The sequence below is a fragment of the Pelodiscus sinensis genome, chromosome 21 (assembly GCF_052426305.1).
Source record: "Pelodiscus sinensis isolate ZL-2025 chromosome 21, ASM5242630v1, whole genome shotgun sequence".
Taxonomy (NCBI): Eukaryota; Metazoa; Chordata; order Testudines; family Trionychidae; genus Pelodiscus; species Pelodiscus sinensis.
Window position 1 is genome coordinate 18219337 of NC_143072.1, and position 15629 is coordinate 18234965.

Sequence of the window (15629 nt, forward strand, 5' to 3'; positions counted from 1 at the left end):
AAAGATCTAGTTGCCCTAAGCTATATCTACATGGCCTATCGTTGTTGGGGGTGTGTGGTCTGACCCCTTCTTCTAAAATATCTCAAAGCAGACGCCGCGGGGTCCTGTTTTTTTTTTGGGGGGGTGAGGGTGTCACTGTAACACCTTGCTTTAGCTGCAAGGTTGCGCTGATTTAGTGTAGACTCCACACCGGTGAATATTCCCCCCCCCCCTCGCCAGGCAGCAGGGCACCCTGGCATAGCCGGGCCGAGCGAGGTGAGCTGCCGTCTCTCCAGCCCTGCGAAGAAGCCGCTGAAAGATCCAGGTCACGGTCAGAGAGTGTGGGAGCGTTCTGGGAGGGGGAGAGGGCCGTGCTGAGCCTGATGACGTCCCGAGAAAGGGTTACATTACGTTCTAGAACTCCGCCCCGCGCCGGGGGAGGAGGAGGGGGGAAGAGAAGGAGGAGGGAGCAGGAGATGGAGGGAGGAGAGGATGGTAGATGGGGGGGGGAGGGAAGGAGCTGAGCTAAGCTAAGCTGATCCCACGTGTGACGGATCTGGCTGCTTCCCCGGCTCCTCTCTCCAGTAATATTCTCTGGTAGGAGAAAAAAAAAAGAGGGGGGGGAGGGTGGTGGGGGTTTCTTCAGGGGCTTTCGCGCTGCGCTGCTCAGGATCACTGTGGGTTTTTGCAGACATGGAGGCAGATGGGAGCCAAGCTACCTCTGGAAGCCCAAACGACTCCCAGCACGACCCTGGGTAAGTTACCTCCCCCCCACCACCATTCCCACTTGATATTATTTCCTTGGCTGGAAGCTGGGGAGGGGGGAGAAGAACAAGAGAGCCCCCCCCCCCATGGCAGAGCCATGCCGGCGCCTGTGGTGCCCGTGTCCCTGAGTTGCTCACCTTGGGTGGGTTGCATTTAACTGCCCCCTCCCCCCAGTCCCTCCCCACCTCCTCTCTTCCCCCAGCTCTCTCTCACACTCTCTCTTCCTTTTAGCTTTTGTAAGTTACACGTCAAAATGGCCGATCTGACATCTGTGCTTAACTCTGTTATGTTTTCTTCTTCCAGTAAAATGTTTATTGGAGGCCTGAGCTGGCAAACCTCACCAGGTAAGGGACCGAGTGTGTGTGGGGGGAGCCCACTACCCACCCCCACCCCTGGCTGCTTCATTGCTCTTTGTTACCCCAGTGCAGTTACCCCCTCGCCATGGGGGTCCTCCCCCCCACCACACACATACTTCTCCTGAACAAGGTTGTAGATCTGTATTTTTTTCCAAATAGCAAATCCTTTGTCGAGTCCTCTATTCGACCTTAAATTGTGTGCGCGCGCGTGGGCCTTTAAAAAGAAATGCAACCCCCCCCATCCATCCCACCACAAATTAAAAACTCCTTGAGTGATCAGAATTGCATTTGCTTTTATTTCTCTCCCCCCCTCTTTCTATCTCTCTCTCCCCCTTCTCTATCTCTCTTTCATTCTCTCTCTACAGATAGCCTTAGAGACTATTTTAGCAAATTTGGAGAAATTAGAGAATGTATGGTCATGAGGGACCCTACCACAAAACGTTCCAGGTAAATCCTCCTTTTTAATTTAATTTGTTTTACGATCAAAGTTTTAAAGTTCTCTCTGTGTCTGTGTATGTATGTGTATATATTGTCTGTGCAAAAGTACCCAGGAATAGGAATATGTATATACGTTTTGAGTTGAAAATGATTTTTTTAATAAACTCTTTTTTCATCCCTTAAACATAATGCTGAAGACTATTGATTCTGACCTGTTTGTTTGATATTCTCCCCCCCATCCCCCGCCTTTGCATTATCCCATTTAAATTGCTCTTTCACCTTTTGAATAATTGTGGGGGTACTCCAAATAAAGCACAGATCTGTCTATTTTTGTTACGTACACTTTGCCGACAGTTGTATTTGTTGTTGTTTTTAAGTAGCTTTGGTTTCCCCTCTCTTTCTAAGACAGTGATCACAACACCCCAGTCCTGTGTGCTCTAGCATAAAACAAAGCCTGAAGAGGGGGTTGAAAGGTGAAGGGGAGGTGGGGTTAGAGAGACCTACATTATCTTCTCCCTCTTGAACCTGAAGATTTTTTTCCAGAGGGAGGGGGCAGGTGGGGAAAGGAAGAAACTGTCATTTCTTTTTATTTTTATTAGGCGCTTTTTTTTTGTCTAGCTCTTATGTTCCCTTTTGCCCCCCCCCCCCTGTTCTTTGTCTCATTTCAGAGGCTTCGGTTTCGTTACGTTTGCTGATCCGGCAAGTGTAGATAAAGTATTAGCTCAGCCCCATCATGAATTAGATTCCAAGACGGTATGTTGTGTGTGTTGTTGTTTTAATGTGTCCTTTATTTCCTGCAATGTTACGACTGTGACAGGCTTATTTAAAGGGACAGTGCCCTTTTTGTGTGGTTTGCTGGGGGCTGGAGTTTTTGTTTTAAAAAGGCAGCATAAAACCGTCTCTGAGCTAGATGCTTTATTGGGTTAGTTTTTCAGATTTCACTTTTAACTGTAACTTTAAAAAAACCTGATTTTTTTTTTTAAACCATAAGTGCAAATCCAGATCGTGATCTCCCACTCTCACAGTGAAATTAACCATGTCCTAGAGTAAAAAAAACCTAACTTTTTGGGGAATGGGGAGGGATGAATAAAACAGAGGCCAGTCTTGGTAGGAACTTTTTTCTTTATATTTTACATCTCATCATAGGCGTTGATGATTTATCCTTGAATGAGACATTTCTGAAGTTCTTCCAGTTTCACCCCTCTCTCAAAGTAGGGTTTCTTTGGCTTTTTTGGAGGGAGTGGGGAAAAGGGGTTGTGAGACTTACAAGTTAATGTAGTGAAAGCTAGTGGGCTCTTTGGAGGAAAGGTGCTACAGAAGTACAAATAATAGATTGAAAAGCTTTGCAAAAATGACATTGTAACAAGTCCCCAGTGGATCATGCAGGAAAATGCTCAAGAGATTCAGCCAATTTGTTACTTTTTTGCTTTTCTTTGTTTAGTATGTAAATTAAATGATTTGCCCACATATTGCATTTTCAGTATGGGAGTTGGCAGTGGACCTCAAACATTTATGCAGCTAAGCCTTAGTTTTAGTTCTTCCACCTACTTTGTTTCAATTACTAAACCTCAGCAAACTTAATAAAAAGGACACTAGTAAAGGGCATTATTTCTTTTGCTACAGAAAATGGGCAGAATTTTTGGGAAGGGAAGAATCTTACTGGTTTAACTGTCTGGCAGAACATCTGCTACATGTGTCAAGTGTTTTTGTTGTTCATAACTGTCTTTTCTGGTACATGTTATTGGTTCTTAAATGTTTTCTTTCAACATGAGCATGATGGTTGGCGGGATTAGGTTTTAATACTGTTAAGACCTATTTTGTGATGAATATAGCTAAATAAAGAACAGAAGGACCGTGAACCAGACATGAGTGCGTGATACTTTCATTTTTTTTAACTTACACTAAAGCAGGTGGAATGTAGTGTTTTTTAATTTGCCCAACATATTCTGCTGGGCTTGTCTGAACACGTAACTCATGCTTTCACATTCCTTAATAATTTGATTTTAGGTTTAATCAGCTAAATCAGTTATTTTGCTATAACTGAACTCTGAGATTAAACTCTCACTAGACTTCTGCTGTACAACGAGTCTGTATTTCCTTTTTTTATTACAAAAAAAGTTTAGATAAAAGATAAGGCAGGCAAAATTTCTTGTGCTAGATTTAAAAAAACAACCTAGGCACTCTCTCAAAATTACTATTGATGATTTTTTACCTCTTTCCCTCAGCCCTACATAGCAGTTAAGTCACTGGAATGTATTTTATTTGTTCTTGGGAAGGGCAAAGAAATAGGCAAAAATAAGTTTTTCTTATGCTGCAGTGATTGATCACTTTTCCAAACAAACAAAACCTGCCCATAAAAATGGTATATATCAAAAAGTAAAACCAACCAAGTTCTCACTCAGCCATTTATGTGTAGACCTACGATAGTAACTGTTCTTTAGTATAACATAGCATTTGACTCTGTTTCAACGTTCAGCACAGGAGACAGATCAGATCCGTTGGGTATTGGCATGGAAACGGCGCTCTTGTTTACAGTTACGTTAAAAGCTTTGTTTAGGTAATGGCCATTCATATCAGAAATAGTATTCTAGTCATTTCCTAGAGGACTTGTAGATACAGTAAGTAGAATTGTATCTAACTAACTAATTTTTTTTGGTAGACGTTTTGCTTTGTTTTGCTGGTGGTTTGAATACAGTAGTTGAAAGGGATGCGCAAAAGGTGCGGATTTGCCATGTTCTCTTAAAAACAGGCTAATGACATTTTAACCAAAAGTTTTCCACTGAGAAAAATTAAGTGATTTGAACCCAACATTTTCATTGTCCTGTAAAGACCCCTTTGCTTTGAGAACTGGCCTTCATAAACTGAGTATTTATGCTTCAGAATTTAATGGCTGATGCAACTTTTTGCCAGGGCCAAACTTTGCAGTAGTGCCATTAGGGTGTGATTGGAGTGTATTGAATTATCTTTTTTTTTTTTTTTTTTTTTTTTGGAGGGGGGTAACCCTTTTTTAAAAACAAACAAATATAACTTTGGAGGCTGATACAGAAATGTGCATAGTTGTTTCTATCCTTGGGTATCTCAATAGAAAATCCACACCTGTTGTATTTCCCTAGTAGACAAGTACCTAGTCAGTGCTGAATCTATTTGTAGATAATAATCTCTGTGAAAAAAGGTTAGCTTTCTAGATAAAGGATTTGCCTTTTAAAAATATTTTTTGAACAATAAAGTGGGATGTAATCCCTCATTTCTCAGGTATATGTTAAAAATAGAATACATTTATATGATGTAGACAAATTAAGTTATAAATTGAGTACTAAAGGATTATACCATTTATAATTTTGACATTTTAATTGAATGAAACTACTGGTACTGAGAGTGGCTGGAGAGGGGGGGGGAGAGGCCCGTTGGTGACAGCAGCACAAGCAATGTCTCCTATTAGCATTAGTTTTAAAAAAACCTAACTCCTTATCCACAAAATTGTCTGAAATGAATATTCCTTTAACATAGTTTTTATTTCAAAATACCCTTTCACAAAATAAGGATCTAAGTTTGATATTTTTAAAGATACAGTAACAGTGGAAGCTGTTAAATGTTTAGTGCAACTGTACACATAGTTTTCCCCTTTTAAATAATCATTTTTTCAAAACTTTTTACATAGGATGTGCTTTTTGAGCAAATGCTGCTGAAAGAAAAGGGGGGAATTCAAAGCACCTAGACCTTTCATTAGTTTTTTTTTAAAAAAATCTTTAAAGATAACAGTTTCAAGCATTATATTGTTCACAGCAAGTCATGAATCTGGGAGTGGGTTTTTTGTTTAACACCTTAAATGGCAGGAAACAATTGTCATTTAAAGCTATCTTATTTTAAAGTTGTATTAAAATGGCCAGACTGGCTTGTTGAACCTGGGGCATGCTTTTTTTGACTTACGACGTTAAACAGCATAACGCTACAACTAAAAATAAGGTATCAAGGGATGAAACAAAGGTGTTTTTGCTTTTTTATCTTTGTGGTGGTCAGGCTTCCCTTTCCTTTAGTTAGCTCCCTCATAAAAAGTCTGCATAAATCTTTGAAGAATGTGGTTTCTTCTAGGTTTAGCGCTCATGTGGTGGGGGTTTTTTGGTTTTTGACTGTCCCCTCACAGATTCTTTTTTTTTCCTGTGTCCTTTGATGACAACGGGAAAGCAAGTCAGTCAGGAATGCAATTATAAAAAGTAATTTTTTGTAGTTGTTTAAACAAAATAATTCTAATAAGTGAAAGTTAAATAATTTTGGATCAGTGTTTTGTATCTTTTTATTCTGGGAGGACAGGGAGTTTTATTTTTAACGGGCATGTGTTGAAAATTGAGCAGGCTTGCAGATTAAAGTCATGATCCAAAATGGTGTCCATATCGATCCAAATAATTTACAGAATATGCAGGTAATATTTAACATTTGGCCCTTGATGGAGAGGTCCCAGTCCAAAAAGTAGTACAGAGCATGTATACCATGTAAACTGCAGTATAGACTGCTCTATAGATCATTTACAGATGAGATCAATTCAATCCTACTCTAAATCTGACGGTAGTCCATTAGCTCCCGAGTTGCTCTAGAAGATCCAGTGTGCTGAATCTTAAACCTGAGAAATGAGGGATTAATAATTCAATGGTTTAAAAAATTAACAGGATGATTTCCCCTTTTCTTTTTCCTTAGATTGACCCTAAAGTTGCATTTCCCCGACGAGCACAGCCTAAGGTAAGTAGGAGGATCAATAATAGGGTTTTAGGCACACAGAGAGTCATTGTTGCCAGGCAGTTCAGGTTTCAAACAGGGAATTGGCAATGAAAGCTTTTAAAGCTGGAGCGCATGGCGTCTTAAGGGTATCAGCATATGGCTGTGAAACTACAGGAGAGCTGCTTTGTGAGCTATTACATGTCTCCAGTTTAACCATCTCCTTACGGGATCCCAATCACTTGCCTGTCGGGAGGAGTGGTAGCTTTTTCTGACTGTAATGGGAGAGCATTGCTGTATGACTTACACTTGTGACAGTGTGTTTGTACCATATCTTGCAGCAGTATTTATGAAGGGAGTTTGGTTAAAGTGTAGAGTTCCTGCTCATTTCAGGCTGAACTTTGAACTCCTTGGCTTTGATGGAAGGGGGAAAAACTTTGCAAAGCATGAGGGCAGAGGTTTTCTTGTGTATCTCTTTTGAGACGCGCGTGGGTGCTAATAAGTGGTGGGCAGTGCGTTCTTCGTTGGCATGAAGCTCAGAACTTTTATGAACATTGGGGATGCCTTTGCAAGAGGGATGAACAAAGAGCTGTGAGTCTCTTACCCTACTAGTCTGATTGTTGAGACAGACACTTGAGCCATGTGAAAAGAAGCTTTCATCTGCATGCTCTCTCTGAAATATATCTTGATGCCACTGGTGTTGAAGGACCTGTTTGTAGAATTGAAACACTCCTTACTATTTAGAGCTATATTTAACAAAAACAGTAGATCAGTTTTTCAAGTTCCAATATGCAATCAGGTTTCCAAGGGGGGTTAATTTGTTTCAGCTAAAACAACAAGGAGTCCGATGGCATTTTAAAGACTAACAAATATATAACACTGGATTCCTTGTTGTTTCCAATCTGTTAACTTGCCTTTAGAAGTGTTAGTCTGTGAGAGAATTTCTGCTGTTAACTTTCCTTTCTTTTGCTTTGCATCTACACTGCAAAAGATTGTATACAGCATTGATCTATATTAAAATCAACTTGGATTGCTTCTGTATTCTGTTACAGTGCTGCCCTTTCATTAAGAACTGAGAGAGGAGGGAGGCGAATAGGAAACTGTAAATATAGGCAAAAAGGGAATAGTGGTTGAAATTGGATGGGGAGTGACTGTCTAAACAAGTTTAACTTAATATTTTTATTGTACATGATCCCCCATGAGAGTGAGCAATTTAATAATGCATGGACCTATAACGTTATATACGATATAAACCACAGATTCTGGGGAAAAAACAGTGTATAATTGAACAACTCTGGGAGTGTAGCAAGCAGAGTAATAGCAATTTAAAAAAAATTTACATGCAGAAATTAAAACTAAACAAATGTTCTTGAACCTTTCCTTGAGGGTTCTTTCTTTCTTTAGATGTAGCTAATGCTAATTAGCGACAAAAGAGGGGGTTGGTTTATTTCTGTACTAAGAAGCGTTTTGTGTTATGTAGGGTTTGATAGCTTTGGGATTATGTTGTTGGAGTAGTGTTATGTTTCACACAGTGCATTCCTTAAAGCTGCAGAAGTCTTGAAATTAAGTTATGAAGATCGTCTTGCCTCGTAATATGTTTCCCCTGCGCCTTTTATTTTTTAAAGCATCTTTCCATTTCTAATGGCTTTCTGTTACCAAGGCTGTCTGTACTTTCGGCATTGTTGGCAAAAGCTTGTAATAGAGATGATAAACTTTCCCCATAAGACTTCCTTGCTAAACAGTGACAAATAAGCATTGTGGAGCTGTGTGAGTTAATTTTTGATTGTTGCCAAACATATTCTTCCACAGTAAAGATGTGACTATAAAAATCAGGTCATCTTTGCTAAGTGAATTTTGTTTTTAAAAAGGCTTTTTTTTTTTTTTGGATAGCAAACATCTTTAAGGCATGGGGCAAAGGATGGAACACCTGTAGGTTTCCACTCTTAGCACAAAGCCACCCTGTAGAAAGATAAGATCATTTGACTAAGTCTAGTCCTGAATTTTATTCAGTCCTCTTTTAAAATGGATTAAAATTTTTTGTTTAGCAGGTTGTGGGTTTTTTTTTTAGTTTGCCTTTTTTTCATAAAAAGGCTGAAAACTGGAAGGAAATACATAATAAATTAGTTATGATTTAATATTAGGTCTGTCTTAGTATTCTTTAGTATGTTTTATAAATTAAAAACCTGTTTTTGTCCTGTTTTCTTTTAAATTAACTGTTGAATGAAGGCTTTAGAATTTAGCAGTTCTCCTATCCCAGTTGAGCAGTAAATGCTCGGTGTTAAAATGTAGCTGTACTTCAATCTAATTAACTGGTTGATGCTTGAGTCCATAGAGATTAATGAAATGTGTCGCAATCTTTTTGTGAGGCGTTTTCTCTCAGGAGTTCATCTTCTTGTTATGTTTAGTATCGCTTACATCCTTTTTTTTTTTTTTTTTTTTTTTTTTTTAAACGGGAGTTTTTTGGGCTCTGAAGTGATTGTAGTTGAAATATATTGGGTGAAGTTAGGCACCTGAAATGCTCCCGGTTCTCGGTCACAAGTAGCATGTAGCAGTACTTTCCTTACCCCTACTTGGTAGGCCTTTTGACCTGCTCAGCCGACTTTCAGGAGTGGCCTATTGGACTGCTTTAACAAGTGAATTGACTTTACCACAGAGATGGCTACCGCTTTTCCAGGTCATGAACATAGCTTATTTCTACACTTAACTTGGAGGCACAAAAATAATTTATTTTAAGTGTTTTTTCCCCCCCTCCCCCACCGTCTTTGGTGATTCTCCTATCAATCAAATGTTTAGGGATGGCCAATTGCTGTCTTTCAAATAGGACTGTGATAACATGCTCTCCTTTGGGCTGCCTTACCTATGTCTGCAGGATTTGAAACCTCAGTGATGCAGATTTGTTCCTGAGCAAGAAGTGGCCAGTTGTAAAGAATAGTTGAAAAATCTTCCCCTTTTTTTGTAGAATGACCATAGCAGATTGCCTCTAATGGATGACACCCTAATGTGGAATCCTACTGCTTTTGTGAAGGTTAGGCCAACCTATAACCATTGTTTTAAGACATTTTTGGCAGGGCTTTAACTTGTTGAGTCTCTACTTTATGGCTAATATTGAGAGAGAGGAAAAAATATGCAGTTGTAATTGTTACCCGGTTAAAAAAAAATCTGAACTTCCAGCATCTGAAAGGAATGGTGCAATAGGAGCATTTATGGCATTGCTATCTAAAAATCTTTTTTTTTTTTTTTTAAAGGAAACAGTACATTCATGGGGAAACAAAGACCAGTTTTTTTCCATTCCCAGTGTTAACAATGAAGACACTAGCAGTTCAGTTCTTTTTTAATGATATATACTCAGTGTGATCCTATTATCTCTCAGCCCTGTTATCCTGACCTTCACATTATTTAAGTCTTTTCCTTGTTCCCTGACAGCTTTCCAGTGAGCCCCCAAAACAAATGCCAGAGTGAAACCCCCCCAGTTTGCCACCCATTCCAGCTGTCGGCGTGCACATCCCCTGCCCGCACCTTACCTCTGGTCTGTTCCGTGTCTATCAGGCCCTGGCTGCTGCAGTACCTCCCCTTTCCCTCCAGGTGCCCTGAGGACTTCAGCACTAAGATGCCTGGCTCCCTTTTTAGCAGGACTTGCAGGCTGCCTGAGTAGCATGGAAGAGCTGATGCTGGGGTGTGTCTGGAGTAGGAGAACCTGGGTTCTAGGAATCTATTGCCTTGTTGTTACTGATCATGTGTAGTGACAGCAGCAACTCCAGCTGTTTCTGACTGCAAGGCAGAGCGTGTTCAACGCCCTCTTGCTTATCCAAACGCCTGTTGATCCAAATAAGATCTATTTCCCCCCCCCCCCCCACCCGTGCTAGTTCGGCAAATGAAAGTAAGTGTGTGTGTGTGTGTGTGTGTGTGTGTGTACACATGCGGGTTTTACTTTACTTTTAAGTGGTGGGGACAAGATTGAGAACTATAACATTTAAGTTGCTTCGTATGTATTTTCCAGCATCTGGGTCCTGCTTTGTCTCTTGGAAAATGTGCGAAGCATTGTATGAAAAAAGAGGCAGGCAAGTTTCCAGTGGAAGCTTGATGTCAGTGAGGCGGCTACTCATGGCAGTCATGTTATGTGCCCAAGTGGTTGCCAGATCAGGCCTTAAGGATCTGATGTTATATGTACTTCCTGTCAGGGTCCAGGGCTTGTTTGTTGTGAATTGTCCTAGCAGGTGGAGCTGATTGAACCACTCACCATTACATATCAAAACTCCATTGAGTGTAACCTGCTGACTTAACAGTGTTATGTTTTTCTCCAGTAGCTGGCAAAGGACAAGCCTAATATTGCTGCAAGCTAATGGAGTTACTCCTTTAGCTCAGATGGCAGAGGCTCATGCTCTTGGTGCTAAATATCTTGGGTTCTGTGCCTGCTGCCAACCCAAAGTGGGGAGGTCCTTACATTTGCAGGATGGTAGTTCAAATTAAATAATGCCTTCCCCAGAGGACCTGAAGACAGCATCCAAGATGACAATTCACTCACAAAACTGTGCAACAATTTTGACCATTGAGGATCTTGTGTGCGTGTCTGGATGTGCCAGGAAAGCACGTCACTTTTCAAGCTCTTGAGAGACTGCCAAGTGTAAAGGTTGGTTTGTTTGCTAAAGGGAACCTGACAGACAACCTGGGGTGCTCGTCAGGGGACAGATTGTCAGCTGATTTGTTCCTCTGACTTTCCATATGCATTTGGGCAAACAGGGTTCTGTATGGGTAGGTAGTCTGCCCTCTAGCCATGTAAGCAGGCTGAACGCTATCTGGGCACGTGGAATGTAAGCGTGCGGTCACACATACCAGCCCCTGCAAGCTGACTGAAAAGCGGAGTTTTGTGGACTACCCTTTCATTTGGATCATGCATAATTAAATTCTAATATATTTACTAGTTATTGTAAAATGGTAAGCAGGTAGCATGCCCTGCCAGAATAAATATACAGGCTAAGATTATCAAAACTGTCTAGGGGATTTGGATGCCTGCTTCCCTTTAATTTGAATGGAAATCAGGTGTCTAAGTCCCCTGGACAGCTTTGTAAGTCCGAGCCAGATTGTCTGTTCTCTTATGAAGCATTCACCTTGCAGTGACTTTTTTTCTTGTTTGTGAATGAATGAGGGAGTAATCCAACCGGGCTCCTTCTCCAACCATTCCCCATGCATGCTGGGTAGTATGAAGTGGGTGCTAAGTTCATCTGGTAAGGATGAGTGGCCGATTCCTTGCATAGCTTGTTCACTGAATGCTTGTGTAATATCCTTAGCCTGTGTAACCCAGATGAATTTCCCCACCAGGGGAAGTGTCTAGTCTGTCCCCATGTGGCACGCTGGGGGTGCTCTGTCTTCCTCTACTGACAGCTGGGCTCCATAAGAGTGGTGGTTTAGCCTGCCTGACACAGATCTCTTAGCTCAGATAGTTGAGGCTCCTGGTTTAAGATCCAGAAGTTCCAGGTTCAAATTCAGTTGCCGATGACGTGCCCAAAGTGCAGCATCAGCCAGGCTCCTTAATCCATCCAACCAGAGGACAAATGCAGCTTTCATAGAATCCTAGGGTTGGAAAGGACCTCGGGAGTCATTGAGTCCAGCCCCCTGCCCAAAGCAGGACCAACCCCAACTCAAATCATCCCAGTCAGGGCTTTGTCAAGCTGGGACTTAAACACTTCTAGGGATGGAGAGTCCACCACCTCCCTAGGAAACCCATCCCAGTGCTTCACCACCCTCCTAGGGAAATAGTTTTTCCTAGAATCCAACCTAGACCTCCCCCACTGTAACCTGAGACCATTGCTCCTTGTTCTGCCAGCTTTAAATGAGGAAAGATTATTTGAGCTTGATCAAGGATTGGGCTTGAGCTAGGACTGGGCTGCTTGTTTTTTTTTTTTGAGAAATAAATGTTCTTTCTTTCTCCCCAGGCACAAGGTAAAACGCTCAAGTTGTCCACGATACCCAGAGCCAGTCATACATTTGGGTATAGTGTATCTGTCTCCATTATTAGTTTGTACAGAGCCTAGCACACTGAGATCCAGGTCCCTGCCTAGGCGTGGTGATGATAACATGCTTACGTTCCCTTGGACTTGCTGCTAACCAGATATTGCAGTTTTAGACAACTGGATTGGGTTCCTTTTCTGTGAGCTTATTTCTCGTCTGCCTTTCTCTAAATCTTTTTTTTTTTCCTGTAGTGTCTTCCAAGGCACTTTCTTTCCAGCACCAATCTTCTTGGCTTCTGGTTGTGTTGAGGATAGAGTGAGGAGGAGGGCAAGGCGAAGAGAGGCAGTGTGTCCAAGCACGCTTGCATGTTTCACTCTGTCTCCATATTGAATGCATCTTGTCTGCACAGTACTCGGCCTTCTTTTGGCTTGGGGAGATGTCCAGTAATGACTGATCTATAACCATTACATTCATTTATTTGTCACTGCCAGTGACAGGCCAGTTAATGTAATGCATCTTTTTTTTGGCTGTTGACTCCACTGATTTTTCTCCCCAATGTTGTGAAAGCCAAGGCATTTGCAAATTTGTGACTCACGTTTAGAGGAGAGCTATTGAAAACACATAACAGAGTGTATGTGTGAGTTAGAGGTACAAGTTGAAGGGAAAAACAAGCTGTTTGCTCCATTAATGTATTTCTAGATGCTTTTTCAGTTCTTAATATTTACTTACTTTTTTAAAAACTATATTTCAGCTTTTACTGCTTTTAAATAGGAAGGTTTCCTGGGCCATATAGTAAAGGGAGAGGAGGCACTTAAACAGAACTCATCAGCATAGAAAACCACACTTCTTTCTGAAAATGTTTTTCCCGCTGCTGTGGCTTCTAACTACAGGTTGAACCTCTCTTGTCCAGTACCCTTGGGACCTGACTGGTGCTGAACCAGAGAATTTGCCGGATCACAGGAGGTCAATATTGTCTAGCAGCATTACCAACACTTCCACTGCTGACTGGGCTCTTAAAGACAATTAGGGGTAAAATAGGGTTAAATAGCAGCACCGAACCCTGAGAGCCAGGACTGGTGGCTGTAAAAAACTTTATGGGACTTTGGGAAACTTGGCCACACCCATGATAAGTGGACATCTGGCTAACTGAAATAATGCCGGACCCCGGATGTTGCCGACCAGAGAGTGCCGGATTAGAGAGGTTCAACCTGTACTAAATTGCGATGGCCCTAAATTAGCAAACTGTCTCTATTTAGCAAAGAAATCGCACACATGCACGAGTCCCATTTAAATCTGCCACGCACGTGCACAAGCACTTTGTTGAGTTGGAGCGGATTTCACGGGTGCTCTGAAATGAGTTTGCTGAATTGTGGAGCCTAGAACAGGGATTGCTTGGTGCATTTGACAGCACTTTCTGGATAGTCAGTTTTATGACTTCCTTTGCAAAGTTGTAGTCGGTTTCACTTGTGTCTGTGGGCGTCGCCCAGAAAGAGACGTTTATTAAAAGGGGAGGGGCGCGAAGTGTTGGTGTAAAACCACAAAAACTGGCAGGCTGAGGCAGGGATGGCTGTAGTAGCGGAGGCTCTTTTTAAAATACTTGACTAGGCTCACGCTTAGGCTCTGATCGTGCAGACACATCCCATTGTGCTAAGCGCTGTACAGATCCAGAATTAAGAGACGGGCCCTGCCCCCAAAAACTTTCCATGTAATCATAAGACAGGAGAAAAGGAATGGACACAGTCCTCTGAGAAAGCACAAGGAAACAATGAAACAACAACAGGCAGCATAGTAGGCACACTTTAATCACTTGAGTCTTTCCGTTGACTTCCATGGTACTATTCATGTGGTTGAAATGAGACACATGCTTAGCTTGGTTGCAGGGACTGGCATTTGAGAACGTAAGGAGTGTGGGGTCCGGGTTAGCATGGTACTCACATATGTACAGCCCTTAGCGCTGACTGAAAACACTGAGATACTACAAGTGATTTATAATCACGGGTGTCCGGTAGTCTAGGCGGGGGAGGGCACAGCCTTTCCGAACCACCAGCGATGGCCCTACCTACACTCCGCCCCCAGAACACCCACTGTAGGCAGCCTGAGGTGGGATCTTGCTGTTCCAGAGCACTACCCGGTGTTCCGGGGAGGTTGGAGCTGCATGCTCCGTCCCGTCCCCGTGGTGGTGGGGGCCTCAGCAGAAGGGATGGGGCTAGGGGCCTGCATCCCCCAGCCCTAGCTGCACTGACCGCCCATGCTTCTAATTCTCAAATTGTAGCCCTTTAATCAAATCAATGTGCAGTATTGATGAATTCACTGTAAACCCTGGGATTTCGCAGCTTCCCCTCTCTCCTGGCTTCCTTATCGTCTGAAGCGTTGCCTTTATTTTTCTTGGTTGCAGAGCAAATTTCAAAAAGGTTTGAATCACTCCTTTCCTGCTTGGTGGTGTCGGTCTTTCCTAGATAATCCCCACGTGGCTGTATTGTTGCAAGCTAGTAGCTTTAATTTTGATTTTAAGACCATGGTTTGTAAGGTAATTACATAGCAAGGCCTTGATCCTGTGAAGATTTGTGCCTGTACTTGGCTTTACAGTCTCTGAGTAGTCCCAGAGAACCCAGGGCATAAAGTTAAATGTAAATCTGTGTTTCCAGGATGGCGGGTTAAGTCTATGTAGGCAAGGATGGGAGGAGGGAGGAAGGAAGGGGTGGAACAAGGGAGCTAGAATGCATCTACCCTCCCCGTCTCCCAAGCAAAGACTTGCATTAATTTCCCCAAGACTCCAGCGTACAATAGGGAAGAGGCTTCAAGCTGACTGAAAGGGCAAAGGTCCCAGAAAACTACTGTGGCAAAAACTTGATGCTGAGCGACAGTAATGAGAGGACCAAGCAGGCAGGAGGGGAAGTGGCATGGGGGGCGGCAGAGACTAACACCTAGTGAATTAAGTAGTTCCCAGGATTTAAAGTTGTGAAGGCTTGCTGGATTTGTTTTTCTCTGTGTGTAAATATCAGAGCTGGAACTGACCCCTCCCCCTTTTTTTTTTAAATCTTGGGATCCGAATGCCACAGAATTTGGGCAGAGTTCTGGTATGGATCCTGACTTTGTGAGGATAGTTTGTTTTCTTTAGCTAGGGCTTTTGGTTGATTGAAGTGCAAAATCTTGAACCGCTCCCTTCAGTTGCCCCCTCTTCCACTTGCTAATAAAACTTCCTGCCTCCTCCAGAAGTTTTTGAGACAAAATCATTAGGCCTTTTCCCACTTACGTTTTCAGTCCCCACTACTTGTCCTAGCTTGAGTTTGTTCCATGGGTCAGTTTCATGTCGATCGGGAGGATGAGGGACATCAAAGCAAAAGATGCTCTTAAAATTGGATTGCATATCCAGACTAAATGGCCGGTTAAGTCTTCAGCTCTTAACATGCTAAAGCAAACAAAACAAAGGCTGTAGGT

General features: G+C 42.2%; 1 protein-coding gene across 23 annotated transcripts in view; it reads left to right on the forward strand.

The window, feature by feature from the left end:
• The first annotated feature begins 424 nt into the window (after positions 1-424).
• Positions 425-15629, forward strand: part of MSI2 (musashi RNA binding protein 2) — a 468712-nt gene continuing 453507 nt past the window's right edge. For 22 of the 23 annotated variants that reach the window (XM_075904805.2, XM_075904808.2, XM_075904810.2 and 19 more), the window contains exons 1-5: positions 587-734; positions 1048-1088; positions 1466-1547; positions 2207-2291; positions 6228-6269. In XM_075904805.2, coding sequence (XP_075760920.1) covers positions 673-734; positions 1048-1088; positions 1466-1547; positions 2207-2291; positions 6228-6269 — 312 coding nt within the window. In that variant the 5' untranslated portion in view covers positions 587-672. The other variant, XM_075904806.2, reaches the window with a different exon arrangement.